The sequence below is a fragment of the Alternaria ethzedia genome, assembly GCF_023757985.1.
Source record: "Alternaria ethzedia strain BMP 0044 chromosome Unknown scaffold_13, whole genome shotgun sequence".
Taxonomy (NCBI): domain Eukaryota; kingdom Fungi; phylum Ascomycota; class Dothideomycetes; order Pleosporales; family Pleosporaceae; genus Alternaria; species Alternaria ethzedia.
Window position 1 is genome coordinate 799747 of NW_026056206.1, and position 27932 is coordinate 827678.

The 27932-nt window shown below is 52.2% G+C and overlaps 13 protein-coding genes across 13 annotated transcripts; 5 read left to right on the forward strand and 8 right to left on the reverse strand.

The window, feature by feature from the left end:
* Nucleotides 1-237: 237 nt before the first annotated feature.
* On the reverse strand, nucleotides 238-1002 carry J4E87_006130 (uncharacterized protein; the record flags this gene model as incomplete). The annotated part of the gene is made up of 1 exon (XM_049377735.1): nucleotides 238-1002. One exon carries the CDS (start codon nucleotides 1000-1002, stop codon nucleotides 238-240), a length of 765 nt encoding a protein of 254 aa, XP_049232776.1.
* A 546-nt stretch (nucleotides 1003-1548) lies between these two features.
* On the reverse strand, nucleotides 1549-2117 carry J4E87_006131 (uncharacterized protein; the record flags this gene model as incomplete). Its single annotated transcript, XM_049377736.1, has 2 exons — nucleotides 1549-1816; nucleotides 1876-2117. 2 exons carry the CDS (start codon nucleotides 2115-2117, stop codon nucleotides 1549-1551), a joined length of 510 nt encoding a protein of 169 aa, XP_049232777.1.
* Nucleotides 2118-2384: 267 nt separating this feature from the next.
* Nucleotides 2385-5422, reverse strand: J4E87_006132 (uncharacterized protein; the record flags this gene model as incomplete). Its single annotated transcript, XM_049377737.1, has 3 exons — nucleotides 2385-3402; nucleotides 3448-4087; nucleotides 4138-5422. 3 exons carry the CDS (start codon nucleotides 5420-5422, stop codon nucleotides 2385-2387), a joined length of 2943 nt encoding a protein of 980 aa, XP_049232778.1.
* A 343-nt stretch (nucleotides 5423-5765) lies between these two features.
* KPR4 (Ribose-phosphate pyrophosphokinase) lies at nucleotides 5766-6589 on the forward strand (the record flags this gene model as incomplete). The annotated part of the gene is made up of 2 exons (XM_049377738.1): nucleotides 5766-5985; nucleotides 6045-6589. 2 exons carry the CDS (start codon nucleotides 5766-5768, stop codon nucleotides 6587-6589), a joined length of 765 nt encoding a protein of 254 aa, XP_049232779.1.
* A 90-nt stretch (nucleotides 6590-6679) lies between these two features.
* On the reverse strand, nucleotides 6680-8758 carry J4E87_006134 (uncharacterized protein; the record flags this gene model as incomplete). The annotated part of the gene is made up of 2 exons (XM_049377739.1): nucleotides 6680-8559; nucleotides 8611-8758. 2 exons carry the CDS (start codon nucleotides 8756-8758, stop codon nucleotides 6680-6682), a joined length of 2028 nt encoding a protein of 675 aa, XP_049232780.1.
* Nucleotides 8759-9895: 1137 nt separating this feature from the next.
* On the forward strand, nucleotides 9896-11242 carry J4E87_006135 (uncharacterized protein; the record flags this gene model as incomplete). The annotated part of the gene is made up of 2 exons (XM_049377740.1): nucleotides 9896-10681; nucleotides 10730-11242. 2 exons carry the CDS (start codon nucleotides 9896-9898, stop codon nucleotides 11240-11242), a joined length of 1299 nt encoding a protein of 432 aa, XP_049232781.1.
* A 452-nt stretch (nucleotides 11243-11694) lies between these two features.
* On the forward strand, nucleotides 11695-12958 carry J4E87_006136 (uncharacterized protein; the record flags this gene model as incomplete). Its single annotated transcript, XM_049377741.1, has 2 exons — nucleotides 11695-12148; nucleotides 12198-12958. 2 exons carry the CDS (start codon nucleotides 11695-11697, stop codon nucleotides 12956-12958), a joined length of 1215 nt encoding a protein of 404 aa, XP_049232782.1.
* A 777-nt stretch (nucleotides 12959-13735) lies between these two features.
* Nucleotides 13736-14176, forward strand: J4E87_006137 (uncharacterized protein; the record flags this gene model as incomplete). The annotated part of the gene is made up of 1 exon (XM_049377742.1): nucleotides 13736-14176. One exon carries the CDS (start codon nucleotides 13736-13738, stop codon nucleotides 14174-14176), a length of 441 nt encoding a protein of 146 aa, XP_049232783.1.
* Nucleotides 14177-14293: 117 nt separating this feature from the next.
* On the reverse strand, nucleotides 14294-15151 carry J4E87_006138 (uncharacterized protein; the record flags this gene model as incomplete). The annotated part of the gene is made up of 1 exon (XM_049377743.1): nucleotides 14294-15151. One exon carries the CDS (start codon nucleotides 15149-15151, stop codon nucleotides 14294-14296), a length of 858 nt encoding a protein of 285 aa, XP_049232784.1.
* A 2596-nt stretch (nucleotides 15152-17747) lies between these two features.
* Nucleotides 17748-21738, reverse strand: J4E87_006139 (uncharacterized protein; the record flags this gene model as incomplete). Its single annotated transcript, XM_049377744.1, has 6 exons — nucleotides 17748-17881; nucleotides 17939-18074; nucleotides 18131-19061; nucleotides 19113-19438; nucleotides 20416-21642; nucleotides 21730-21738. 6 exons carry the CDS (start codon nucleotides 21736-21738, stop codon nucleotides 17748-17750), a joined length of 2763 nt encoding a protein of 920 aa, XP_049232785.1.
* Nucleotides 21739-22383: 645 nt separating this feature from the next.
* On the forward strand, nucleotides 22384-24179 carry J4E87_006140 (uncharacterized protein; the record flags this gene model as incomplete). Its single annotated transcript, XM_049377745.1, has 5 exons — nucleotides 22384-22388; nucleotides 22571-22823; nucleotides 22872-23457; nucleotides 23514-24005; nucleotides 24163-24179. The coding sequence occupies 5 exons, from the start codon at nucleotides 22384-22386 to the stop codon at nucleotides 24177-24179; spliced, it is 1353 nt and encodes a 450-aa protein (XP_049232786.1).
* A 282-nt stretch (nucleotides 24180-24461) lies between these two features.
* On the reverse strand, nucleotides 24462-25178 carry J4E87_006141 (uncharacterized protein; the record flags this gene model as incomplete). The annotated part of the gene is made up of 1 exon (XM_049377746.1): nucleotides 24462-25178. One exon carries the CDS (start codon nucleotides 25176-25178, stop codon nucleotides 24462-24464), a length of 717 nt encoding a protein of 238 aa, XP_049232787.1.
* Nucleotides 25179-26214: 1036 nt separating this feature from the next.
* J4E87_006142 (uncharacterized protein) lies at nucleotides 26215-27235 on the reverse strand (the record flags this gene model as incomplete). The annotated part of the gene is made up of 2 exons (XM_049377747.1): nucleotides 26215-27178; nucleotides 27228-27235. The coding sequence occupies 2 exons, from the start codon at nucleotides 27233-27235 to the stop codon at nucleotides 26215-26217; spliced, it is 972 nt and encodes a 323-aa protein (XP_049232788.1).
* Nucleotides 27236-27932: the final 697 nt, after the last annotated feature.

Below are 27932 nucleotides of genomic sequence, written 5' to 3' on the forward strand. Positions count from 1 at the left end.
GCTTGGTCTTTTCTCGCATGAGCTTTTCCTTTGCATCGCCCGTCTTTGCTTGTTGTTGTTCAAGCTGAGCTCTGAGTTCCCGTATTTCCGACTCGTGTTTGGCGTTCATCTCGGTTTCAAAGTTGCTAATATGCTCCTGTTGTTGTATGTCAGCCAACGATGTATCATGATGACCTCCAGGAGTAGAACATGACTTACAAACAGGCGTGTACGTTTATTTGAAGCTATGTTGCGAGATTAGCCAAGTTCCAGAGAAGCGCGGATGATGTACTTACTAGTTGGTAGCCCATCGGTCAGATCGTCGCTAAGGTCTACAAACTGACGTTTTCCTGGACTGGGCGAGGCCGTATCCATGCTAAGGCGCGCAAGCGAGAGGTTTGATTCAGCGGGCGCAATGGGCTCATGAGAATGTAGCTGCCCACTCGCGGGTGCACCAAAGACTGCCGTGTCCGAACCCTGCTTGTATGAAGCGTCTCCCACACAAGGTTTTCGATGTCGGACCAAATTCGTACAGGCAAGTCTGAAATGGCTAAGTATGTCCGGATTCATCAGATCAGAGACCTGCTCCAGTCTTCCGCTCAGCAAGAAGATGAAGTTGATAGCGGAATCAACTACCGCACGCTCAAGCTTGCGTTCCGGATTCATTCCAGGCTTCAAGCTACCGTAATCCTGCGACCCACCGATGTAGCTGAAGGGAGGATCGTAGTAGACTTTGGACGAGTGTATGTCTTGGACCAACGGAGTCACTTGGGTTCCTGATCCGGAGTAGTAGCAAATCCTTTCACCCGTAGCGTGTGCCCATACTGGCGGCCCGCCGGATTTCCGTGAGTAGTGACCAACAAGGAGCATGTGGCATCGACGTGCGTTGTTCTTCTCGTCAAGATATAGCTTTTCGGAGAACTCGTAGAGTGCCATGTCCGAGATGGCGGCAAAGTGGGTCGCGAGCCTGCCTGTCGCGTACTTGTTGAAGTCGCCAAGAATGTACCTCTTCTTTAGTAGCATTCTCGCCGGCGAATTTTGCTGCATATCGCTTATGGATGTGCCTGTAGCGGAGTCGTCTCGATGTTGGGTCGGGATTTGACGGTAGGCGCGTTACGATAGTGGACTCATGTAATCGCAGGTGGACGGCAGCAATTCGCGCTTCGTAGTTTGTCGCGTATAACACCCGAATGCTCCCAGGCGGTCAAATGCGGACAGAGTTTAAATGGAAAGACAGAAGAGCGAAGAGTCTGTAGGTCGCGTCAGACGCGCCAAGACTGTTAGCAAACGCGGCGTTCAGTATCCGCGCGGTGAAGGTGAGCTGAGATAGTGAGATTGACGAATCAGCAAAGAGAGTGGTCATCAATACTAGCTTTCAGAGGATGCGAGGGAGATGAGAGCGCGATAATCAGAACAGACACAACGGGAAAGTAGAATTGGTACGGTCGTTGATCATAAGTTGGGATTATATACAGGTCGCGATGTACCCGTCTTCGTCCTAAACTAGGCATCAGCATCTTCAAATAACAACCCGATACAGCCTCACTCACCCCCATCACGTGTGTTGACTTACGCCTTATACACAACCTTGCTAACCTTGTACTCCACCACGACACCTGGCTTTCCCTCGCCTGTGACGAAATGGCCGGCAGCGACATACGTCCCATTCTGAAGCTCCTTGTAATTCTCGTTGCCCGTCTCGAAAGTAAAGTTGACAAATGAATCGCCGTAGTCCGTAGTCTTAGCATCCGAAGCACCAGATAGCACCTTGCCGACGCCTGGCGTGAGCTTCACTGTACCCTTATAGTACATTGCCAGAATCGTTCCGTCATGGTTTCTGTATACCCATGAGTCTTTGATATCCTCTCGAACGGGCATGCGCATCTTTGCACTCACTTGACTTGACTCCTAACATCCAAGCGCATGTTTCCGCCATCGGCATCGTTGTGGATGTAGTCGTAGCCGGTACCGTGTAGCTCTCCATCCAGCTTTGGCTCGAAGCCCGGTTCACTTTTTACTGTACCGGATACCATCGGAACAATGACCAACTGCGCGCCATGCTGGCCTCCGACTTGCATCGGCGCATCGATGTCGACACGGACGGTGAACGCGGGCTGGAGAGATGGGAAGCCTGACATTTTTTGATGTTGCACAAGGACTTTGGTGATGTTATTGTGGAATTAATTGCTTGTATTAGATGCGATCCTTGGTATGTACGATGGGTTTGGGGTAGAGCTAAGCTATGTAGTTGGAATGCGGAAGCTACCCCTCTGACCCCACTTTGAGGGGAGGAGCTTCCTTCTTTCCGCACCGGTGACGGCATCGAATGAGAGGAATCCGCTCCGTGCATATGTAGCATTTGCAGTCCGGAGTCACATGTACGGAACGATGCGCCAACCCGAAACTCAAAATCCGCTGATCCTTCCCTTCTTTTTCTTCTTCTTGTCTAGCTTTCCTCCAAATTTGCCCCGCTCTACTTGACTTTGTGGCATCGTGAAGCCACCAGTCTGGAATGGTACCTGGCTTTGACTTTGGCTCTGACTCGGTACCTGACTGCTGCTACCCATACCACCCAGCATTGGCCCTGGAGAGCTTCTCGGGTATGCGTTAAGTTGACTAGCAGTCTTAGCCCTCATGAGCTCGTTCTCGCGTTGTTGTCGCTTTTCCCTACGTTCCTTCTTTTTGCGTTCTTTCTCGCGTTGTTGCTGGCTCTCCTCATCTAGTTCTCCGGCCCGAAGAGTACGCTCCACACTGACCCAATTGTACACATGCGGATCCTTTCCTAGTTCCCAATGCGCGAGACTTTGGGACACGGTTGGCGGAATGATGACCGGGTCTTTGGAAGTCTGAAGATACTTGCTAAGCCGACTAAGGGGGTCTGATGGAGCTGGCTCCATGGAAGGTATCTCGGGCGGGGACGATCCATACACAGAGGATGGAGGCAAAGACGAAGGTGGTATAGATGAGTATGGCGGTGTCGGTAACGGCTGAGATGCAGAATATCTTGAGGTGAAGTTGGAGGTAGCCTCCTTTGGTCTTGCAGGCAAGATAGGTAAGGCTACGGCACTGTCCTGACTCTGCCCACGCTGTATGCTAACAGCGGGCACTTGGATCCGATCGTCACGTATACATGTGCTTGAGAACATCAACTCCGTAGCAATTCGCCGAGCCAGAAGTTCTTGGCGTTGCCGAACGCGAATTGGCATATCGGGTGGCATAGGCGCAACCCACGTCTGGAGTATACTATCGTATGCGTCGGAAATGGTGAGGTCGCTATCGTCGGTCAAGCCAAGTACGCGCATAGCTGCGATACGCTGAACATCCACAGTATCTTGACCATTTGGCGAAGAGAACAGCTCTTGGAAGTTGGACGAAGCTTCGTCAATGTCTGCAGCATGGAACTGTGCGTGCGTAAACTCCATCCTGCAATTGTTAGTTCAGAATGCAAACAAGACCCAGTTCACTTACAGAGTACCCAATGGTAAAGGTGGCAAGTCTGCACCAGTCGCCAGCATTTCGTTCACCTGATCCATGACAGCCACCGCATCGATGGTACCCGAGACCTGCTCCGCCGCGCTCTTTGACTGAGATAGAATCTCGCCCAGAGAAGCATTATCCCGAGCTTCCGGCACGGCAGCACCCTCCGAGGATCTGCGCGATTCTGGCTGCTGCCTGCCAATCTTGGAGCTTGGTAACCCTCTGTCGACCAATCCATTAGGCACTATGAAATCGTCGTCTTTGTTGCGTGGTTTCGAGTTAAAGATGAGGTTTCTAGGGCGTCTGATCGTGCTTAGCGTGAAGTCTACAACGGCATAGTCATTCTCGGTGGTATGTCCTGTCGAGGTGCTCCGACTCCAGACAACTAGCTCGCGCGTACTTAAGTCGGAGAGCGTGACAAACAGTTGGAGGAAGACGACATCTTTCTTTGAGTATTCCCATTGCATGGGCTCGATGTACAAGTTGGTTATGTGCGCGGATCCACCGATGGGTAGGTCTAGCAGGGTCGGATCTGAACTGGTAACGAGGCCGGAAGAATCGGAGGTATTGCTGCGGAAGCTTTGTATTTGGACCAAATTGTTGACTCGAGAGTGGAGCACAACACAGGTTTCTGCCAGGCTGTCAGTGTGATTTCTGTCGCGCGATTGATCTGACACTTACCATCGTCCGACAGCGTCTGCACGCCTATGTGAAGTGTGAAATCCTCCACGCCCCGGTAGTGCCGCCAGGATGTGAGGACTTTAGCTCCAGCTTCACCAGCCCTCGGAAGCAGCTCACTTGGTGCAGTGACCGAAAGGAGGAATAAACGAGTAGAGGTCAAGACGAAAACCCGACTTCTATCTCTTGGGTGTTGCTTGACATCCAAGACCCAGTCTGCCGATCGCTCACTGAAAAGTTCTGGGCAGGGAAGGTATGACGTTGTCCGGCCCTTGATGCTGACGATGCTCAAATGGCGCCTGTTGCATACCAGCAACGTCGTTGTATCAGCCACCCAGAGAATCCTCGCCCAACCGTCTTCGCAAGTTGTGTCCCCGTCCTCTTCTAGTTCATCGATCTTTCCACGAAGCAGGCATGAAGCCGAATACGTGCCAAGTATGGGCCGATGCTCGATGTCCCATACACTCCATGACTGATTCAGGTCGACGAGTGCAAACTGCAACTGGAAGTCTGGATTGAATGTGACGTCGGCATGAGCAAAGCCACCAGTATCGTTTTGAATTATGCTGAGTATAGGGTGGAGTTCGATCGAGGAGGCGGGTAAGCGGTAGAACGGTGAGACAGCGGAAGCGCGTGGTCGGCGGTGGTAGTCTGGGTGGAAGAGGACAGTACGGGTAGGCAGTCGCACAGCCAGAAAAGGTCTGCTGTCATCCGAATGCGAAAAGTGAACTTGCTGGATCGGTGCCGCTTCCTCATTCCAGAAGCCACTCTCCGTGTCTTTCAAGGTCCGCCCTTCTACCCATGACTTCGGGTCTGCTGTCCAACCGTGTCTTTCGTTGTCTAGGATTGACAATTGCAGTATGCTGCCAGATTCTCCCGTCGGCAATGCAGCTATTTGCCATGCCTCGTGTCTACCCTTGGGTGTAATCGAACCGAAGGAGAGTAGGTCGCCGACGAGCGGATCGTAGGTCGAAGCCGTGGATGATATGGCAGCAGATATTACAGCTAGATCGGGGAGGACTTCGGCTGCTGCAGAGAGCTGAGGGTATCCTTCGATGCTGTTGCTGATCTCTTTCTGTATGCTGGTCCTACTCGCTAGAATTTCTGCAGGGAGAGAAAATGCCGGTGTCGCATGACTGCTCGCAGGAGTCGCGTCCTTCGAAGTTCGTATGCGCTTGAACGGGCGCGCGGAATAAGGTCTGGCAAACGTCCACTCTCTGTTCTCCAAGTCGTAAGTCGCTGCACCGGGATGGCCGTAGTTCAGATCTTTGAGCGATCTATCAGCCATTGGGCTGTCGTAAAGGTTCTCGATCCGTAACGACGCTGGAGTATAGCCTCATTCTTTGTACGCAGAAAACGAACGACCGTATGCGAGAGCGAAAATTGTGTCTGTCAAGGTTGAGCATGCGCCGGACGCGATGATGAAAGTAACCTTGGAACCTCGCCAAAAAGTTCCACTAGCGCCAAAAGTCGCGTCGGCACGTGCATGCGCCCCGCTATCGTTCCTGCCGCGTTAGCGCGCATGTTTGTTTACGGAGCAACCATCTCATCCACCCTCACCACCCAACATCGCATCGCACCCCACCACATATTCGCATATCCTACGAGAAACGTCTAATCAGGCCGCAATTATGACGACCTTCGAGCCCTCCATGAGCACCACGATGCGCGCCTCCTCGCACGATGCGCCGTCCATGGCCGACCAACTACCCAGCATCAACTTCGGATTCGACGATCTGCGCAGTCGCATGAACCAGTTCACTACACGATTTGATGCTTTCATCGAGAATGGCCGCAGACGAGTACTGGAAGAGCGCAACCAGTTCCGCATGAATGTCGCAGAACTCCATGGTACGATAAGACACGACACACCTGCATCTTGTTTGATCGCATACTAACTATTGCGACAGAGGACCAACGCATGAAGAAGCGCGACATCGAAATCCTCGAACTCAAGACAGCCCAGCACAGCCAGACAATTTCCAAAGAATCCCAAGAAACCTCCGAGATGCAAGAAGCCATCTCCGCCCTCACCCTCCAGCGCGACGAGCGCCTAGCCCACCGCGACAGCTTGCGCGCACAGATCGCCGAAGTGCAAAAGACCATCTCCGCACGCCGCGAAGCACAACTCAAACACCGCCGTTACCTCGATGGGCAAAGTCGGTACAACGAGCCAGAACTCGACTTCTGGGAGAACTATCTGGGCTTGAGGATTGAGGGGCTGGGGAAGGACGACAGGCTGAAGTTCGTTTATACCAACGTTGATGAGAGGGAGTGGGACCGTGAGGCGTGGTTTGAGCTGGATACTAGCGAACGCGACTACAGGGTGCTAGAGATGCGGCCCAAGGTCGAGCGCGAAGAGGTCGAGACGGTTGTGGACAGGCTGAATGAAACGCGCGACTTGGCAAGCTTCCTGAAGGGCATGCGAGAGCTGTTCGTCGACGCATGCAAGTAATTGCGGGCAAGCAGCAGTCCTGTCGTTATGTCGTTATGTAATTATGCCTTTAGTTTTGATAGATACCCGCAAGCTACTTTTCTTCTCGTCTCATCGACCGCCATTCTTGATCTTGTAGAACCCCGGTGCATACTCCGTCAACCAGTCCATCTCCACTGTACTCATATCCCTAATGTAGATCTTGTCTCTTGTAGACTGAATCTCGGTGTATATGACCCAATCCGCCTTCCGCGTGAAGAACACAGACGTCGGATGAGGCCATAACGTCGTCTTTCCATCGACAGTGGTGAAAGTCCCATCTGCTTTCATCCTCGCAGCATGCGCGAAAAAACCAGTCGTTAGACAGCGACGGACGCGCTCGGCGAGTGGTGTACCGCCGACCCTCAGCACGCCCGATGACGCGAGGACATTCTCTTTGACACCGAAACGATCCAAGTAAGCAGCAAGTTGTTTCCGGACGCTGACTGCCTTGACGAGCGACTTGTGGTTCAGACTGTTGGAGTGGCACCATGCTGTGTTACCCATTCCAGCTTTCACGAAAGCTTCGTATACATTGTACAGTGTAAGGTGGTCGCCCTCTGCTACTGCGAATTTCCTCCTCGCCGCATCAAGCTGCTTCTTTCCACCGTCATGAGAAACGAAAGCATTGCCTTGCAGAGTCATCATTGCGGCTATTGTGAGCATTTCGCTCAAGCAGCCAAACTCCGGTTCAGCGGCCTTCAATAATGCGCGAGCTAGCATCGGTTCGAGCGGAAGCTCCGCCATACGCGTGCCGAGGGGCTTCGTGAGACGAGCATGAGCGTCCAACGCGCCGAGAGAGTAGAGTAAATCCAGAGCGCGCGTTACTAGTGCTGATGGCGGCGGCGAGAGGTAATCGAACCGCACCACATTTGTGATTCCCAAGTTGAGAAGCTGCAGGATCACAGGTGCGAGATTCGAGCGGGCGAGTTCTGGGAACGTGGCTTCCTCCAAGCTTTCGTAAACGCTTTCAGGATACAGTCTGAAGCATTTGCCCGGCCTCGTCCGGCCAGCACGACCCGCTCTCTGTGTGGCACTAGCTTTCGACACGGGCACGACAGCGAGGTTTTCGATGCCTAAATTGGCGTTGTAGGCGCGAAGTTTGACATAACCTGAGTCCACCACCAAGACGATGCCGTCAATAGTCAAAGATGCCTCTGAGATGTTGGTACTAAAAACGACGCGTCGCGTGTCTTGTGGCGGTTTTGTGAAGATGAGATTTTGGTCTTCTGTTGGCAAGCCAGCGTAGAGGGGCAAGGGCATGAGCCTTTGCTTGGATGAAGACATGTCGGCAATACGGTCACCCAGCTTGTCGATTGCATCGTCTATTTCTTCACGTCCTGTTAAGAACACGAGAATGTCGCCTTCGCTCTCGTGCTCGTGGATCTTCATGACCGTGTCGATTGCTGCTTCCACGTAGTCGTTCGTTGGTTCCTGTAGGTACTGGATCTCAACCGGATATGTGCGCCCTTCGATACCAATGATGTATCCAAATTCTTCCTTGCTTTTGCCATGAACCTTCTCGCCATCGTCGGGGTTGAAGAAGTCAAGAAAACGTTCCGCTTCCAGCGTAGCGCTGCTCACAACGACGCGCAGGTCTTCTCGCTTCCTCAGCACCTTCTTCAGTAGGCTCAATAGTATGTCCGAAGACAAACTTCTTTCATGTGCTTCGTCGACCATAATGACTGAATAGCGTGAAAGGAGCGGATCGACGAGCATCTCGCGCAGTAACAGGCCATCTGTGACAAACTTCACCTGCGTAGCCGCGGACGTGACATCTTCGAATCTGATACTGTACCCGACTTGCTGACCAAGTGGCGTACCCAGCTCTTCTGCGACTCTTGCTGCTACGCTAGTACACGCTATCCGTCGGGGCTGGGTGATGGCTATTTGCTTGCCGCCATTGCACCAGCCGGCTTCTAGCAGAAATTTCGGTATTTGTGTTGTCTTTCCTGAGGCTACTTGTCAGCTTTGGCCTTTCTGGAGAGAATCGGGAAGCTTACCACTTCCTGTTTCACCAACAACAATGGTCACGGGGTATGTGTCTATTGTGTAGAGGAGTTGATCTTTGAGTTGCGCGATCGGTAGCAAAGCGGGTGGTTTGTAGAGACTTGGAATCAGTGCAGACTCAGTCTCTTCATCCTCCGCCATGACCTTGTATTGAAAGTAGAGTTAGATGAAAAAGGTAGAGTTGTGTTGAAGATGCTGAAAGCATCGAGTGCTGTCCGGCCTTCTTGGAGATGGCGCTAGCAGTAGACGCTAGCCGTGTCGGGACTTTAGTGGCAGACGATGATCGGGGAACCTTGAAGGAAAACACGAAGACGAGCACACTCATACCCTGCGTCGCACTCCGAGTCATCCATGCATAACGTATGACACCAAAGCGCTCGTATAGGCGAGCGCTTTTCCCAGAGCTTGTAGAGAGCTTGTACTGCCCAGGTCATATGCAAAGAAAGAACGCCCAGCAGTGCCAGCTAGCAAATTTAGTTTCCCATGGGTACAATAAGCCCATGCTGCAGTTGTCAATTCACGTCTATTACCTACCAGTGACTGTCGCTACTAATCAGCTTTCGGCGGCTCGAGAGCCGCAACCAATGTAGTGTGGGACGGACGCGGACGCTGTTTAGGTATGATAGACATCATCACAGTCCACCTAGGTACATCACAGCCTCAGAGGCTACGCGTTGAACGGCTCATTCCAACTGCGCTTCCCATCGGTCGGGATACCAACACTTTAAAGACGTATCATAGGTACTGCGATATGGAGGCGCACATGCTATACTGAATATCACAAGGTTCTGCTACTGATGGATACCATTACAAGTCAGCTTGATGATGCAGTCCTTTTGTATGATTCGACTAGGGGTTTTGGTATCTCGTCCTAATACACTTTTAAGCTAGTAGGATAATGATTTAGAGGGTGGTGCGAGGTAATACTGGCTCAGGAAGTGTTCTCTCACTGGTGACGTTGGTAAACTCATGCGGTCAGAGACAAGAATGCCCAGGTGAGGTTAAGCTAAGTTTATTAACTATCCTGCTTCCATATCCGCCTGCTGGTGAGTTCTTTCCTGGTGTTCCACTTTCCTTTGCTCATTATTTACTTCCCTTTCCGCTACCTACTTGAACACATGCCACTGCCCAAGGCTCGAGTGGTATACCTTGCGACAATCATCATTTCTGAAAGACCTGACGAGCTCGTTTACAGCAAGACTCATCAATCACGGGTGCATCATCGAGGTATATCAGGCGCATGCACCAAACTCTCCGCAGCTGCTTACGTTTGAGCAGATGGCTTCCAATGACAAAGTTACTTTGCAGAACATCCAAGACTACGCCAATAAGTACTTTCCAGACGAGTTCGCAAAATTGCCTTTGGTCGAAGACTTGGTCTGGGTACCAGCCTCACAAACTCGAACCACGACACAGTGGTACATGAAGATCGCCCTGGTAAAGCTTCGTATCGGCGGATATAAGGATATCCAGTCAACATGGGCCCACAAAGAGCTTGACCAGTCGCCTGGGGGAGTATACATGCTATCTGGAGGACAACGGATCCTATCGGTGATGCTACCACACATCGAGGACCTCTGCCATCCATTCAAGGCCGCATATCGACAAAGTGGATATTCATTTGATATGGTAGGACCCGATTACGGCTTCGAGCTGAAAACTTTGATCGAGTACTACTTTTTGCTGAAGGGCGCGATAACGCCCTTCAAGTATCCGTGGGCTATGGATAATTTTGAATGGGCGGTCAGGTCGGTCGCGAACGGGGCGCCGCTGAATAACATTCCTACCACAAAATTTAGCGCGGATGTAGAGACGCGGATGCGCTCTTTTCAGACTATGCTTCCCTCTGCACCGCACGCATCAGCGATGTTACCGGCTAGAATCGGTACCCAAGGCCGAGGTACCTCACTCACGGAGGATCTGATGCGCACGGTCAAGAATCGTGTCCCTGAAGAGATTGAAGGAACTGGTAAGCGATGGTTGATCCCGTTTGATTGCTTCATCAGGAGGCGTGGCTTACGCAGAATAGGTACAACAAAACAAGAAGCACATCATACAGACAGAGTAAGCGCAATAATCCATAGACATTGAGGCGAATAACGTTGACTGTAGATCCAGATGAAGAAGCTCTTCAAAGACCAGAAGGATGCGCGAAGAAAGATTGATGAAGACATGGCCGCCACATCAGCTCAGAAAGAGGCACACATAGCAAGGATCCAAGTACTTGAAAATGAGCTCTCTGAGGCACAGGCAGCGCGTAAAGCAACCGATGGAGCTATGGCAGCTCTGCATGAGCGACACAAACAGATGCAAAAGCTGCTGGATAACAGTCGAACCGAGAACGAGGAAGTGAGAAACCAGCTGAAGACACTTGCTAACAGCAGCGTTAGAGACGCCCGCGTATGGAAACAGAGGGTGCGAGCAGAACAGAACAGACGGTTAGAGGCGGAGGACAAGCTCAAGGAAGAATGTGCTCGCAAAGAATCCCGGTGGGAGAAAGCGCAAGCTTTCTACACAAACCAGAAAGAGTTGCTCGAGATACAGGTTGCAGAATGTCCGGAAGAAGAGAAGGAATCAATTATGGAAGCATTCAAGGCAGAGTATGGAGAGCTTTGCCCAGAATGAGGACAGCGCGAGCATCTGAGATTATCTTGAAGCGGCCGCAATGCTGAGATACGGTAGGATTGCTGGGATGCATTGCGGGGTCCAGATGTTTCACTGCGCTGAGCTGAAGATTGCGGTCTTCTTTGGAGTATGTTTGGGTCTTTGGAGCGACTGAGCCTTGATGCGACCGGTATGAGCGTGAAACTCAGACATCAGGGAGGCGAGATGCTGTATCGGGGCAAAAGAATCAAGACGAGTCATCGCCCGGTAGCGAGAAGCAGATAGATAGTTGCAGTTCGGACTCTTCTAGTACGCGAACTGAGAATAGCAGAAACATTGATTTCGATTCCCGTTTCGTATCGATCGAGCAGTCGCGACTGTTGGGTGTATGACGTCTGACGCTAACTCGCGCTTATCGATAGCCCCTCTAACATTTTCGACAGGTCGCGACTTACAGCCCAAGACACTCGCAAATGGCATTTCGCAAGCGCAACATCGCGCTATCTCGCGCACCGACAGGCGAAGACGCGTCAAACGCGCCATATTCCCCTTTGATAGTACAACCTGTACCAACACCCCCCGGCGTCCGCCCCTCACCCATCGATGGCCGCCCCACCACGTCGACCGGCACACCTTCGCTCGATGGGATCTTAGCAGGACACGCTGGCCTGGCGCTGGGAAATTCGATACTCATAGGCGAGAGCGGGACGACAGACTATGCCGGTGCCTTACTACGGTTCTACGCAGCTGAGGGAGTGGTGCAGGGCCATAAAGTGCATGTAGTAGGCATGGGCGAAGTGTGGGGCAGGGAATTGCCAGGTATATCAGAAGACAAGTCGGACAAGAGAAAGGAAGGGAAGGAGCGAGCGGAGAAGATGAAGATCGCGTGGAGATATGAAGGTCTGGGGCAGTTTGAGAGTGCTAGAGGTGCGTTGTGTACATATACTCTGCGAATGCAAGACTATCTATCGAGCAGTTTTGACGAGGCTCTCAACAGGCTCTCCCAATGTGCAGAGGACGGCAGGTCAAGGCGATAGTGCGACAGAAGAACAGATGGTCTTCTGCCATACCTTCGATCTCGCCAAACGTCTCACGCTCCCTGTAGGAACAGCGATCAACTATGTGCCCATACCTCCACCGACAGGCACTTCCTCGCCCTTCCCTCCGATACTGCAAAACATACGGCAGCAGCTCGAGTCGACACCACCACATACGATCCATCGCATCGTGATACCGTCTCTCCTCTCGCCGGCATTGTACTCTCCGTCAGCGGCCCACCCGACCTCCGTACTCCAATTCCTCCACGCTCTACGCGCGCTACTCCGACAGTATCAAACGCGCCTGACCGCCATTATCACAATTCCTTTGACCCTATATCCGAGATCCTCAGGCCTTGTTCGCTGGATGGAGATCCTCTCTGACGGTGTCGTTGAGCTGTCTCCATTCCCATACTCGCGTGCGCAAGCACTCGCACAATCGGCAGGTACGACGAAGGAGGAAGAGCGACCGCAGGGTATGTTCGCCGTGCACAAGCTACCAGTGTTTCATGAGAAGGGCGGCGGTGGTGGTGCAGGAGACTTGGGCGAGGACATGGCGTTTACGCTGAGTAGGCGGAAATTTGTGATCGCGAAGTACAGCCTGCCGCCGATGGAAGGCGATACCGAGGCACAGGAGGAGGCTGTGCGAGAGGCGGCTGGTGGTAGCAAGATGCCGAAGAAGCAGGATCTGGAGTTCTAGAAGGCTCCGGTCGGCGGTAGCGTGTAGATGAAGATACCCTGTACAGCACCGAGATGGGCAGTCAAGCCATACTTCTCGTCGCGCGTGCCAAGTTCCTCATTCCGAGTCGCTATCTTCCCCCATCATGTCTTCCATCTCAATTTGTTCCCAGCCGCCGGTGCCAGCCCCTGATCCAAATCCTCGTGTGTAGTTGCGACCGAACGATGCGTTTCGAGGATTGAATGTGACGCCAGCGAATCGTGCGCGAAACCTGTCGCCCATGCAAGACGATGCGGCTAGGAACGCGAGGAAGAAGAGAAATGGGATGAAGAGCAACAGGCTCAGGAGGACTAGGACGTTCATGGTGAGCTTGTGGTGTTGGCGATGCGGTGAAAGAGAGCTGCACGTGGAAACCTTAAGTTCGAGGCCCCTATGACATAGTGTCGGCGGTTGGCCTCATGGGGACCGAGCCCCTGGCCGCCGTCAACATTTGGCCTACGACTCAACTCAGCTTTACACCCCCTCGCGCCTTATAATTTCAAGAACTATGGATCGCATGTTTAAATTACCACTCGGCGCGCTTCTGCTGCTTTCATGCGCCCTCAATGCCTCGGCGCACGGCGGCGCTGAACATGCGCAAGTCGAAGTCCCAGCAGATGCCGACTGGGCGACGCGACACATGGCTGGTACGAACTTCCCCAGATCCCCACAACATGAAACAAAGAGGAAGGGCCATTCACTGACACTGTCGCAGAGGAGCATCACATCGCGGGCTACGACGCAACCACCTTCTTTAACATGCACGACTACGATAGTACTGGTCTATGGACTACCGTCGACATCCGCAAAACCTACGGTCTCGAAGACCCCTCTAGCGCCTCCATCTCCGAAACCAAGAAACAAATGGTCGTCCAGACTATTCTAGACATGTTCGATATCAACAAGGACGGTTCCATCACCTTGGCTGAGTTCCTGCAAAAGGATTCGGAGAATGTCAAGCTCCCGGACTTTGGCATGGGCCCAGGGCACCACGGTGACGACGAGTACGAGTACGAGATCCATCATTGGGAGAAATACCACAGTGGTGACGACGTGAAGGAGGAAGATTTGAACCACCCAGAGGATATTGCGCATTTCAAGATGCATGAGGAGAAAGAGGCGGCACAAGAGGAGTGGGAGAGGCTCGAGCTCAGAGGCGTTGTAGAGAAGAACATTCCCCAGAAATACAGGCGGAATTGAGAGGCCCAGTAAAGGTCTCTTGATAGGCGAACGGCGCTAGGGTGGATATAATGAGTTCTTGAATACGCGGAGATGATACCTATGCCAATATACGGCTACCGAATTACAGAGCACTTTTCAGAGCCATTTCTCGAACCACGCAAGTACCTGCTTCTCCGAGTCCTCCAGCGCCTTCCTCTCCTGCGGATCGTCTGGGTTGCCTCTGACCGCGAAGCCATGCCTGCCAGGCGTATACGCCTTGTGTTCGATCTCAGGGAACTCTTTTCGCGCCTTCTGTGCCTTCGCATGACATTCCTCCACTTTGCCCTTCGTCTCAAAACTCACAGCGATATCCTCCACGCCCCACGCAAAGCTCGTAGGGACAACGAGACCCTCGACGTCCTCGGGAACAGCTAAGTGGCTTGGGTGTAGCGCCACGATCGCATCGACAAGCGGCTTCTTTACCCCATCAATCTCGATCATGTTGCTCTCCAACCCCGTACGAGCAGCATACTTTCCGCCCCAGCAGAACCCAACCATACCGATCTTCCTCTCGCTCGGGGTCGCTCGCCTCAGCTCCCGCATAAAGTCGAGACAAATCTTATCTGACTCCGCCTTCCCATGCCTCCGCTGCCACATCAGGAAAGTCGGCAAACTAGCCAGGATACCCGTATACTTCGCAAAGGTACTCTGCGCCGCCGCGTCGACGGGAAGCAGCGCATCAGCGACTTTGAGTCCGACGGGGTCGCCTTTGAAGAAGTCTGGGAGCAGAACTAGATACTCTCCCGAGGCGGCGTAGGCATCAGCAATGATCTTGTTATTGGGGAGACCCAGGCCGAAGATGTCGGAGTAGATGCAGATTGTTGCGCGTGGTGTGGTCCGGTTTCCGACTACGTAGACAGAGAGGCCGTGGAGTGTTTCGATGGTGCCTTTGGGTGTTCCCGCGTGAATTGAGCCCTTGATGCACTCCGTCGAACAAGAAGTTCCTGTTGCCATGATGATTATACTGGTACGGAGTCTAGGCTGGACTCGTGATATTGATCGGATACGGTTTGAAAGAAAAGATCTTTGTCAAGAAGTAATGTGAGAGGTATGAATTGCTGTCGCTGACCACAGCGCTACCTCCTACCTTTATACACCCTCTGTCTACGGTACACCTTCATCTAAACGGTCTCACCGTCAGAACAAGCATCGTACCAAGCGCTGATAGCGCGACTATTACCCTTTACGTCTGCATGACTCTGTAGCCACCAACTTGATCGTATCCCATTCTCGCCAATCGTAGATCTCATGAATGGTGGAAGAAGTGAGCACGCTGTTACGCCCGGCCGATAAGGGTCCTCCTACGCTAAGCCTCTTGCGGCTTTTTGAGCGAGAGCGTCAGCATCGAGACCGCGCGCGGGGAAGCTGAGTCTTCTTCAACACTACTAGCGACGTCCGATGTGAGGTGTCCTCTGAATCATTTGCGCAGTCGGGGTGAAGTCAAGTGTTTGTGGCCGTCGCGGGATCTGGGTTCACCACCACGTCATGCGCCTCCAGACGAGTTCGGGGCGCCCCGGCTTCACGTCGTCGAGCTTATAAGCATTCAGCATTTCGTGCGGAAGCGGCGTAGTTTCGGCCGCGCGCATTGCTATTTGGGTATCGAGAGAATAAAGGGTGAATGCCAGCCGGGATAATATCAAAGTGGTGGGATGCGGGTGCGTAGCTAGGTACCCAGGTGCCCTCGATACCTAATTTCATGTCCCAACACCAGTACTTAATGCCTGACTAAACCAGCAAATAATCGCTCGAATTCTCGGCTCAGATACGACGACTACCTAGGTACGCTGAATTCAAGGCATACGAAAATTGCGCTTTGGTATAAGTGTAAGTCTGACTTTAGTTATCCGCTGAGATGCTGGGTCAGCATGAGGCAACCGCAGACCCTTTATCACGTGCTCACTGTCTGCCTAGATACTGATCTACTATAAAGACGAGATTTGCTGGTCGATGTTACGCAAGTGCCCGTCCTCTCTTCTACTTAGAAAGCCTCAAACATACATCGTCTCGTATTAGACAGCATGGCCGACAACGGAAGCCCTGCCTCCGTCAGCGAACCCAAGAATGCTGATCAGCTGGAGAAAAGTGTCGAAGAGTCAAGGACATCCGCCCTGCGCGTCATCGACGAGAGAATCGCACTCTACGACCCCAAGTCCGTGGACCAAAAGGCCTCGCTCACTACACCGTTAGTCTCGCAACACACGCGCCATGGCGGATCTCACCGCGCCCTAGACGTCGTCGAATTACTCGAGCAAATTCTCTCTCACGCCTCCCCGGGGACTCACTACGCAGCATGGAATGTTTCAAGACACTGGAGAGAGGTCGTTGTGCACACGCTAGATACACAATATCGCGTCCCGTACCCTTGCGCAGCTGTCGAACACGGTGACGCTATTCCGCCGAGCCTCAAGTGGCTACCACCATCTAATGATGAGGTCACCAAACTTCAGGACACTATCGACATGGCATCTTCGGGAACTCATGATCGTAGACTGTTCGATCCCTTTCTCACGGCGCAATTCACGCAAGCAAATACACTCCCGCAGCCGTTGCTAAAAGCTCTCCATATCAGGTTCCTCGTGGATTTTAGAATGCGCTCTTTCAAAGATTTCTACTATCCAGAAGATTGTCCTCGATGGCTGGATCTCTCTCAAGTCGAAGTGAATCCATATTTCGTCGATCCATTCGGGGATTGCTTCCAATCAACACAGGGCAACTACACCATTACCGTTAAGCCTCGCATAAAAGACTATTTCAAAGATATATCATCAGCAAAAGGGCCGTATCGGGAGCAACTCATTCACAGCATGTTTCTTACCCGGCCACCCTGCAAAGTTTTGCGCATTTACGCAATAGGGAAGAGTCACGAAGATCTGCAAGTGGTAGGAACAGTCAATCGAACGGATGGCATTCATGTTGGGGATCTTCTGCTTCTGCTTCAAAAGCGGTTATCTACAGCAATCGAAGTGTGGCGCAACAGGTCCCAATCCCTACGGGAGGATATTGCAGGTCATACAACTCTTAGGGGTATACACAAGGCTTGGAACTGTCCCGGCTTTCCCAAACTCGCTATCTTTCTAGAGAGTACAACAGAGCACGGTCCGCCGATGGCGCAACGTCTTTCCTACATCAATCAACGCAACCATTATATGCACAAGACGGAGTGGCATGAGGACCATACAAAGCCTACCAGGATCTTTGCAGGGAATCCGGAGCTGAGGGACCCCGAATTGGAACGTCCGTTAGATCCCAGCATCCTTGCACGACTCTCGTCAATCTCGCGACGTCCATGAGATTATCCGTATTGAGTGTAGCAATGAACGATCTGGTAACGATAGAGTTGTTGGACTAGACCGAAGCTGGTCTGCATACATCGGAGAAGAACAACTTCGGACACATTCCCTGCCACCTATTCATCTGAAGTTCTCGTCTCTTCAACTCTGGAAGCTCATCACATGGAATACACTTGCTATCAGGTAGTTATATTGACGATGCTGAGATCAATGTGCGTTGGTACTTTCTGATTTTTTTTGACACTGGCCTACAAACAGCTTCATCGCACTAAACTGTTGATATAAGCAACTCCTTCAGCTCTATCGTCGTCATCCTCGATATAGCCTTGGTCTTTTCGGAAGACAAAGTTGGTCGCATTTGTGGCATAGCTCGGCCATTGGGGAGTTTGGGTTACTTTACGCGCGTTAGTGTACTAGCTTTTAAATAGTAATGAATGACATCAAAACTTACTTCCATGGCCGTTAGGATCGAGATCGTACGCGAAAGATGTCCACATGCGCATGACAAGCTTTGACAATGCAATGTTTTCGGAGCTGTTGCCCAATGGGGTAAGCTGCTGTTCTGGGTTTCCAAAGACGAATGGTATCTGTCATAAAGTCAGTCCTTGCTTCTGTGAATAACGCAATAATACGTGGTACTGACCTCAGAGAAGTGATTAACGCCGATTGTTTCCGGTGTGTTGTTGAACTTGGGCGCATCCCATCGATACGAGTAGACCTGATCGACATGTTCACTCATGCTTTGCGCGAGCAATCTCCGAGGAGCATACATCGTCAGATCAGTTGCGATACTTTGGTAACGTTTGTATTGTAACCCAAACTGCGGCCATGTGCGATTCCCCCATCCGTATGGCTCGCCGAGTGTAGGGTCGTTCGGGTACAGCTCGAGAAGTTTCTCCGCGACAGTCTCGTTGACGTTCCAGCGTTTGGAGTGTACGAGTTGATTGATAGCGTCGGAGTCGCTGTTCACCCCGTTTACACCAAAGCCTTCGTCGGTATTGGTGCCAAGTATGAGGGGTATCTTCGCAAACTTGCCTTCCCGCAACGATTGTTGGCCGTACCGAGGTATTAGGCTGCCATCTATGACGTGGAACCATTCGAGACCTTGGTAGCCATATGGTGCGATGGTCTCGTAGGGTACGTCACGAAGACACTGGAGCGTATCCTCGGCACCTGAGCAGCCGACCGACTCAGTCAGATTGTCGTACATGTGCTGGTACCAGTCGGTGCCATTGAGTGGTGCACCAACAGCATTGCCGCTTTCTAGGATAGCCGCGCGAAACAGGCCTTCGTTATCGCCGTTATGTGCAGCGATGTGATCACCAACGGAGTATGCGCCCGCTGATTCACCCCAGATTGTGACCTTTTCAGGATCACCACCGAAGGCTGATATATGCTTGTTGACCCACTGCATCGCGAGCCGTTGGTCGCGAAGTCCTAGATTCTGTGCGCCAGCGGTCTCGACTTCTTCACTGTACAAGAAGCCAAATGCTGCCATGCGGTAATTGATCGAGATGCCAATGACGGGCTTGTTGTTGAGTACCGATTGCTGAACAATGTAGCTCATGTTGTATCTGGCGCTGATGAGTATTCCATCCCGAATACAGTCGCTCCGGACAGCTTACCTTGGATCACTAGTAGCACCCTGCTGCCATCCGCCTCCGTAGATCCATAGCAGTATCGGGAGATTTGTCTCATTTGTCCTTGGCTTGACGATGTTCAGGTGTAGACAGTCCTCTCCCAGTTTTGTCCAATTTGCGGCAACCAGGGTGTTTGTGTCTCCGCCATATCCAGTGCAGTCAATACCGTACTGAGTGACATTGTGGTATGTTGTGGGCGAATCCGGTGCTAATTGAGCGGGAGCGAATCGCACTGGCTTTGGAGCATACTTGACACCTAAGAATAAGTCTTGGTCGAATTCCTGCAGGAAACGTCCTTGGTATATGCCAGCCTGCGAATGAACGATTGGTGATGATGCGAGAACGGGAGTGGCGAAGCACACAGCGGCCAACCAAGATTTTCGAAGCTTCATGGCGGAAGGATCTGATGAATTGCGCCATGCTTGCAACGCATATGCATTCGCTCATATACAACAGCTGCCATCTGAACCTCTCCATGAGGCTGTACGGAAGCGTCGTTCCTGAAGATCCACCAATGAGAGATATGAGCACATCGCCGTCTACATAGCCGGTAGTCATTTGCCGAGCTGAATCACTCTAGAATTGTTTGCGATCTTGGCATTGCAGTTGTTGCTTGGTAGCCCGGGCAAAGCGCATCGGGGCAGCCGTGAAAGACGTGTCAGCTTTACGAACTGGATAAGTCACGTACGTGATGCCTGATGCGATCACATACAACTGCAAAGCCGGTCAGCAGAGCCAAGACGATGGTGATGTCACATTAGCCGGCGAATTGATGCAATTCGGTTGATGCAAATTAGTGGCTTGTCCGGGGTAGACATTCGCTCCACATTACCCCGCAAGCATCACGATATGCCGTGCATAAGGCACCGTGCGCAGGTCATTCAACCGGAAACTTAGTCGAAGTACGGACAGGTTGGAGCAAACATCACAAACCCCAAGCAACCTGCTCGGAATAATTGGATTTCCGTCCTATCTGAAGAGACTGGTTGGACAGTAAAGGCCGTTAACGAACACAAAGAAAGAAACCTTGGGATCAATTTAAGCCGACGCCAAAGAAAGCCCCTGGGGCCTGCGACTCTTCACGTGACCCACATCCGTCACGCAGAGGCCCTCATAAGCCATGTTCTCTCTCAGTAATGTGGCACCACATTTGGTCTTGCAGGAAGACGCCGAAGTAGTTCTTAGATCTCCACGGTTTCTCTGGGCTTGCAAGAGACCAATCGAAATGTCGTAGGAACTAGATACAGGTTAGCATAGGGACTCGATACGAAAGTCTGGAATAACGAACCTCGAAGATGACCTTCCTCATCTCCAACCATGCTATGGGCTTCCCGAGACACTGGTACTTGCCATACCCAAAAATCATGTCTGTAGTACGGCGCATAGCGTTCAAGCGCTCAAGCTGGATCTCGTTGTGCTCATCGAGTAGCCAACGCTCCGGTCTGAAGCAGTCGACATCTTCACCAAATATCTCCTTGTTTCGATTAAGGCCCATTACGTTATACCCAATGTTGGTACCACCAGGAAGGAAATACGCTTTACCGTTGATCGTGACATTGTCGCCTTCCACGGGTACCTTCTTCGGAGCAATATCAGTGACAGGTGGATGAATTCGAAGCCCTTCACGCATTACGGCTTGTAGGTATGGCAGGCTCTTCATCGTCTCGTCAGACACGATACCGGTCGAGCTAGCAGCATGACCTGAGGTAACGGCAGCGTCAATCTCGACCTGCAGCTTTTTGTACGCCCTTTGGCTGGTCATCAGATAGAGCATCGTTCCACGTATAGCAGTCGCAGTCGTGTCAGACCCTGCTAGAATCGTGAGCATCGATTCAGTCACGATATCGTCGCGTGTCAATCCGTGGCGTATGAACGACGAAAGCATGTCCGAGCGACTATTGGTGGGCTTCTCTAGACGCGAATCGATGAGTTCCCGAGCTACCGTTCTCATCTTTCCATAACCACTCTTATCCTTGTCTGAGGGCCCGAGCATCCGCGCGATGGGTGGCCAATGGAGGTAAGGTGTCAGTCCAAGGGCCCCGGTGAAGACCATAATTGCCAACCCGACTCGACCAGCACTTATATAATCGTCGAGGTCAGCATCGGCTTTGATATCCCCAAACGCTTTACCGAAGCCGATTTTGCTGATCACGTCGAGAGTAAGATACTGAATCTTACTGGCGAGATCCACCGGCTCGTGCCGCGTAGCAGTCGAAAGATACTTTGATCTGATCAGGTCCAGAAGCTGGTGTATGTGTTCGTCCATGTCAGATTCCAGGGACCAATTCTCTTTGCCTGAGTACCCAGACGCCATCTGTTGGCGCCGCTTCGTGTGCTGAGCCTCGTCGAGTTGGCTAAAAACATGGTCCTTGCCAACCTCCATCCGCACGGCTTTGTTGTACCATGCTGTGCGAGTGTACGGTGAGCGCACTGCGTTCATATGGGCCAGCAGATCTGGCGACGACGTAATAAGGTCGTTGGGGCCGATGCGCGCGAGGGGCCCTGAGGTTTGCCGCTGTCAGCAAGGGGCAAGCGGGCCGCACAGGGGCGAGACGGCGCCTCTCCCGCGTAGCGACCTTGGGACTTCCACCTATCTACTCACCATATTCATCTCCGACGGCTTTGTACCAGAGATGCGAATGTCGACTCAGTATCGCGCGCATATGCAGAAGTTCACACCATCCCGAGCTGATCGGGCCAGGGAAGGCTCGAAGGCGCCGGTAGCGAACGAAGGTCGCCACAGCGTAGGCCACGAGAATGACCGCTACGAGCAGCCATTTCGCCGCGTAGAGCTGCGCAAACAAAGACATGATGAATATGCGATATGCTCACTCAAGAAAACGGGCACGAGTCAGGCTACTAATGAACCTTCCTGTTCGAGCGGGGTCGCTCGCTCCTGCACGCATCTCACCACAACCGCATGCTGCGATGCACAGCAACGCTTACGAAGTCTGACCTACAACGGAGGTTAGAACCAATGAGCACTTCATACCGATCACGAGCGGTCCACACGACCGGCAGATGCCAACGCGCACTATCGAGTGCCAATGACACGAGCGTTCGGGTGGCACAGCAGCATAGCAACGCGATAGCAGTGACATAAGAGAAGACGCTCGCTAGACGATCGGAGTGATACCTTTCGAACGGACAGCCATGATTCCACGAATTCTATCAGTTGGATTAGCCGTCACTTGCGCTAATGCGCTCCCACGCGCTGCTTTCAAACGTCACATCTCAGAGCTTCGGCCTACCTATGATGTCGTTATTTGTGGTGGAGGAACTGCTGGTCTTACAGTAGCTGATCGACTTACTGAGGCCTTCCCAGAGAGCAAGTCCTCACAATCGTCTACAAAACACTTTTGGTTGACCTTCATCGCAGAAACAGTGCTGGTTGTTGAGTACGGCGAAGTCGCATATGCGCCAGGGGCATTTGATCCGCCAAGCCTCGTTTGGGGCGGGCCAACTGACAAGGCGGGATACTTCACATTCAACTCAGTACCTAATCCGGAAATGAATGGCAAACAGGCTTTGCTGTTCGTTGGTCAGACTGTCGGTGGCAGTAGCGCCATCAACGGCCAGTACTTTGATCGCGGATCTAGACATGACTATGACGCTTGGACTCAGATTGGAGGTCCTGAGTTTGCAAACAGTACGGCCAAGTGGGACTGGGAGAGCCTGTTTCCCTACTTCAAGAAGGTGAGTAAGGTTGCCGCTCGTGTCTGACGTTAAGCTGACTCGATATAGAGCGTGACCTTCACTCCACCAGAGCCAAGCGTGGTGGAACAGTATGGGTTCACTTGGGACATGTCCGCGTATGGCGGCACGACTCCCATCCATTCGAGTTTTCCACCTTTTCTATGGGGCGACATTCACCTCGCGAGGGATGCTTGGAGAGATATGGGTATCCGAGCCCTAGATGAGTGTGGAGGTGGTGACAAAGAAGGCATGTGTTGGGTACCCATATCTCAGCATCCAGTCACGGCCAGGCGCTCGCACGCTGGTTTGGGCCACTACTCCGACGTTTCGGGTAGACCAAACTACGACTTGCTGGTCAAGCATCAGGTCATCAGGGTTGTCTACACTGACGGCGTCTCACACGGGCCACCACGGGTAGAGATACGATCTCTTTCTAATGATGAAGTGTTCAATGTAACCGCCAAAGCCGAAGTTGTCGTTTCTGCCGGCGCAATGCACACACCTACCATCCTACAGAGGAGCGGCATTGGCCCTGCAGCTCTCCTCAATGACTTGAACATCACCGCGGTACTGGATCTTCCTGGAGTAGGCTCAAACTTGCAAGATCACTCTTCTCCCGGCATATCGTGGAACTGTAAGTATCCAGGTTGCTCGTTAAGTGTGACACTCTGATCACTGACTGTGTCACAGATACGAAGCCTGGCAACTTCTCCAATATGCCTTCAGACATGCTTGATCCTGCTTATGCCGCCAGAGCAGTAGCAGAATTCAATATGATGCCAGCACGAGGCCCTTACACGTTGGCCATGAGTAATACTGCCCTGTACATCTCACTCCCCAACGTGACCGAGGAGTACATGGAAATTATTGAGGAAATGCGCAAGACGGCTGATAGCGACATAGCGGCTGCTCATTTGCCAGAGAACTCCGACCCAAGCCTCGTTGCTGGTTACAAACGTCAGCTTCACGTCCTTGCCGACCTTCTCGCAAACCCAGAAGCCCCCAGTGCAGAAGTACCCTTTGCGACTGGGACGACTATGCGCCCCATCATTCTCCATCCATTGAGTCGCGGTACTGTCCACCTCAATTCAACCGACCTGTTAGCTCAGCCTATACTTGATTACCGCGCTGGCTCCAGTCCCATCGACTTCTCCATCCACATTGCGCATATCAAATGGCTTCGTAAGGTACTGGATACTCCGACTATGCGCAGGTACGGTGCGGTTGAAGCAACTCCTGGCCCAGCTGTTCAGTCAGACGAAGACCTCAAATCTTACATCAAGGGTTCCATGGTACTCTCGCATTTGCACCCATGCTGCACAGCTGCGATGATACCCAGAAATCTGGGAGGCGTAGTAGGACCAGATTTAAGGGTGCATGGTGCGGCCGGATTGCGCGTTGTTGATATCAGTATTCTGCCTTTCCTACCAAGTGCACATACAAGCTCTACAGCGTATGTGATTGCAGAGAAGGTCAGTGGGATTGCAAATGTTGCAGCATATACGCTAACGTTGGACAGGCTGCGGACATCATCATAAATAGTCTATAAACCATCCTTGTCAATCCCCAATGAAGACTACAACGTGTTATAGGTAGCAAATACATAGTACAATGCAACTGTTGCATGATGGAGAGTACTCACGATGTCAAGAGACGTCGTTCAACTTTTACATCTGCGGACAGCTTCTGCAGTTCTTGACTTAACTCGTCCGCCGCAGCATTTAGTTTCGCATCATCGATGGCTTCCAACGCATCCAGAATGAAGAGTACATTCGATGTGCCGTCACTCAATGCAGTCCTCGAGCATTGCCTCCAATTCCAACGTCTGCACGTCACACCACCATCGTCGCACCAGACTGCCTCTCCGGGACTTGGGTGCTCAATGACGATTTCGCCGCCAGATTTTGTGTCAAACTTCTCATCGCCTTTTGCGCGTATCAGGAAAGGGCTTCCTTGATATTTGTCAAGATCCTCGCCTCCAAGAGGGATCTGATGTTTGATGGAAATTCCATTGTAAATATCCGTCAAGCGATTCACACGCGGTAGGCCTGCATCAACACGACGTAACAGGGCTTCGAGACTGTTCATGGTCTTCTTGGGCTTTGCGCCGAAGGCCTTGTAGGCTTCCTTCCAGTGCGCGACATGCGGAATGTCGTTCACCGGCGTTTTTGCGAGTGCTTCTTTGGCTGATGCTTCTGCCGAGGAGAGGAAAGCCTCGCTTGCTGAGTCGGAAGGGCCTGGTGGTATGTTGCTGACGACCATAAGTAGGGCGCGATAATCAGGCCGGAGTTGGAAGATTTCTGGGGCGATGCGCGCGTTGGCAAGATAACTTGAAGGGTCTTGGGTGTTCGTCATTTTGGATGTAGTTGTATATGAGCGACGAATATCAGCTAGTCGAGGTTTGAAGACAGGTGCGATGGTATGCAAGGAGCGTAGAATTATACACATGCGGGCTCTTTGAAGCCATCTCGGTATTTAAATAATGCGTACGCTGTTTTGCTAAGCGCTCTAATTTTCCATGTTTGGAACCGGACTTCCATATTTGACCACAGGGCGTGGAAGTGGAAGTCTCTGTTGACAACTTGACATGGACCAGTCTAGCCGCTTTCCGCTGCGGCTAGCGTGGTGCTAGTGAAGACCTGGCACCCACCATCGTACATCGTCGCGTGCAATCAACGCGTCGCCCACATCGGCGTCATCGCCACCCAGCATGTCGTTCCTGGTCAATCCATTTTCTCGGGCATCTCAAGCTGGTAACGCGTGGTTTTGCGCTGGCGCAGTGACGTCGTACCCGGATCTCGACGACTCCACGCGCGTCGGCGAACAGCGCCCATGCGGCGAAAAGTATGTGGCTGGATGCCGGGTGTTTCATGTGCCTCGCGACGACAGCTCCAAAGCCACAGAGGTCGCAATTGATGACTGGAAGGACCCCGAAGTTGGTGGCGATGCAAAGGACCAAGTGATGGTTTTCCAGTACAAAGGAAAATTTGTTGCGGTCAACCACGTACGTCGCGACATTGCCACTATATGCACTGGGCCTATGCTGACCAAGACCCGTACAGGAATGCCCGCATTCTTCGTATCCACTCTCTAATGGTACACCCTTCGATATCGAAGACTTTGGCGTCGTGCTCAGTTCAGGCATCCAGTGTCCAAAGCACGACTGGTCGTTTGATCTTCATACCGGTCGATCGGACCGCGGTAGCTATAGGCTTCAAGTTTGGGAAACCCAGCAAAGGCCAGGAAATGAAGACCAAGAGGTATGGGTCAGAAGAAAGCAAAGAATCGGATAACATAACACGATGTGGACCTACACCCAACGTCGCGCACGAACGCTTCACCTCATCAACGGAACAGTTCTGTATTAGCACACTATCGTATGCGCTATGCTCTACAACTTGATCCCTGTTACTTCGAAAGTCTGCACCATGTTCTTCTCGAACTTCGACCAGAACTTTGTGCCACTGATCGTGGTATCGAGATGTTGCACGTAACGATCGCCGCTCCCGATCTGGGTGCTCCACCTCGAGACAGTTGCGCCGGATGAAGGACGCCCCGAGAACCCCGACAGCTCAAAGTTGATATACTGTGCAGCGTCCCAATTCACGGCCACGATGACCAACAACGACTTGCTAGCATCGTAGGCAGCGACGACGTTGTCTCGGCCACCATCGAGGATTTTCATACCCGGGCGCATGTGCCGGGCGAACTGCGCAAGCACGTAGTACTTTTGTGTCGATTTACCCAGTGTTTTCGCATCATTGTCCGCGTCGATGAGACCCCAGCCTCCCTGGTCGAGGACTTGCCAGTACTCCCACGCCGTAGGCTTCAGCTGGCGAAGATCCTGGAAGAGGTACTTGGCAAGGTTCTCGCCAGAAGCCACGCCATCACCGTATTCGCTGTTCCAGAGAGATTTCCCGGCCTGTGTAGCCAGTGTGTGAACACCGGCGCGGTCGCCGCTTCCGTACTGGTAGCCATGAACATTGATCCGGTCGATCTTGCTGAGTGCGCTACTGCCGATTGTCTTCAACGTGGTGGCAGCTTGATCGTAGTACGACTCATCTGAGGCGGCGATCTTTGTTGAGAGCCCACGATTCGAGAGCTGCGTGTCGAGATAACCGACGATCTTGGCTTGGGTGGACACATCAACGTGGCATCCTTCTTGAGTGCCGTCAGCCTTCCACCAGTTCGCACTCGGCTCGTTGAAAGGGTCCACAGTTTCGAATTCGACTCCCCAGTTATCCTTGAAATGCTTTGCGACCGTTGCCATGTAGACTGCATGCTGCTCCAAGTTCCACGATTGGATGTTTTCGCTTCCGTCACTTGCGCCCGAAGGATTGTGGTTCTTGGTCATCCTGAACAAGTCAATACGTCACGCACATTTTGTCCATGAGTTGTACCTACCACCACATCGGTGCGTTTGAGAACAACTCTGTTCTGTCTGCTCCACGTGCGATCGCTTTCTGAAGTGCTGCTCGCTGGTTGACATCAACCGTCCTGAAGCACAGACGGTGGTTAGTAAACAGCCTCGTGTCACACCGGGGAGGTAGATATCATACCAATTCCAGCTAGAAGAAGCAGGGTCGCTGCTCTTCCAGTCCAACCAGTAGCCTTCCATCTGCCTCGACCTTTTTACGTTTGGAGACACCACCATCTTCTCCCCATCGATGGTGTTCCAACTACAGGCGCCGGCGTTGTAGCGTACGATGTTGAAGCCAAGACCCGGAAGAGTCTCGCCGTTGAACTTGGTCTGCTTCAGCGTAAAGAAGATATCCGCAAGATCGTCTCTGGTGCCAAATTGCTGCGCCCACCATGCCAACGACGTTCCCCAGCCTTCCCAAGTACCCCAGTTCGATTTTGGGTCAATTGTGGTCGTCACATCGGCGTCAACTGAGTAACTGCTGGCCAGCACCACGGCCGCTCTGATGAAGGTCGATGTACGCATTGTAATGTGGTATTAGACGGAGCGGATGATGTTCTCTACATACTCTCATCGTCGCTCCCTTATTAAATATAGCAATCGACTCAATCTCGGCGCCTCATTCAGGTAACGCGCCCGCACACACCATCTTCTCACTAACTTCCACTTGGCTCTTGGATAATGCTGGA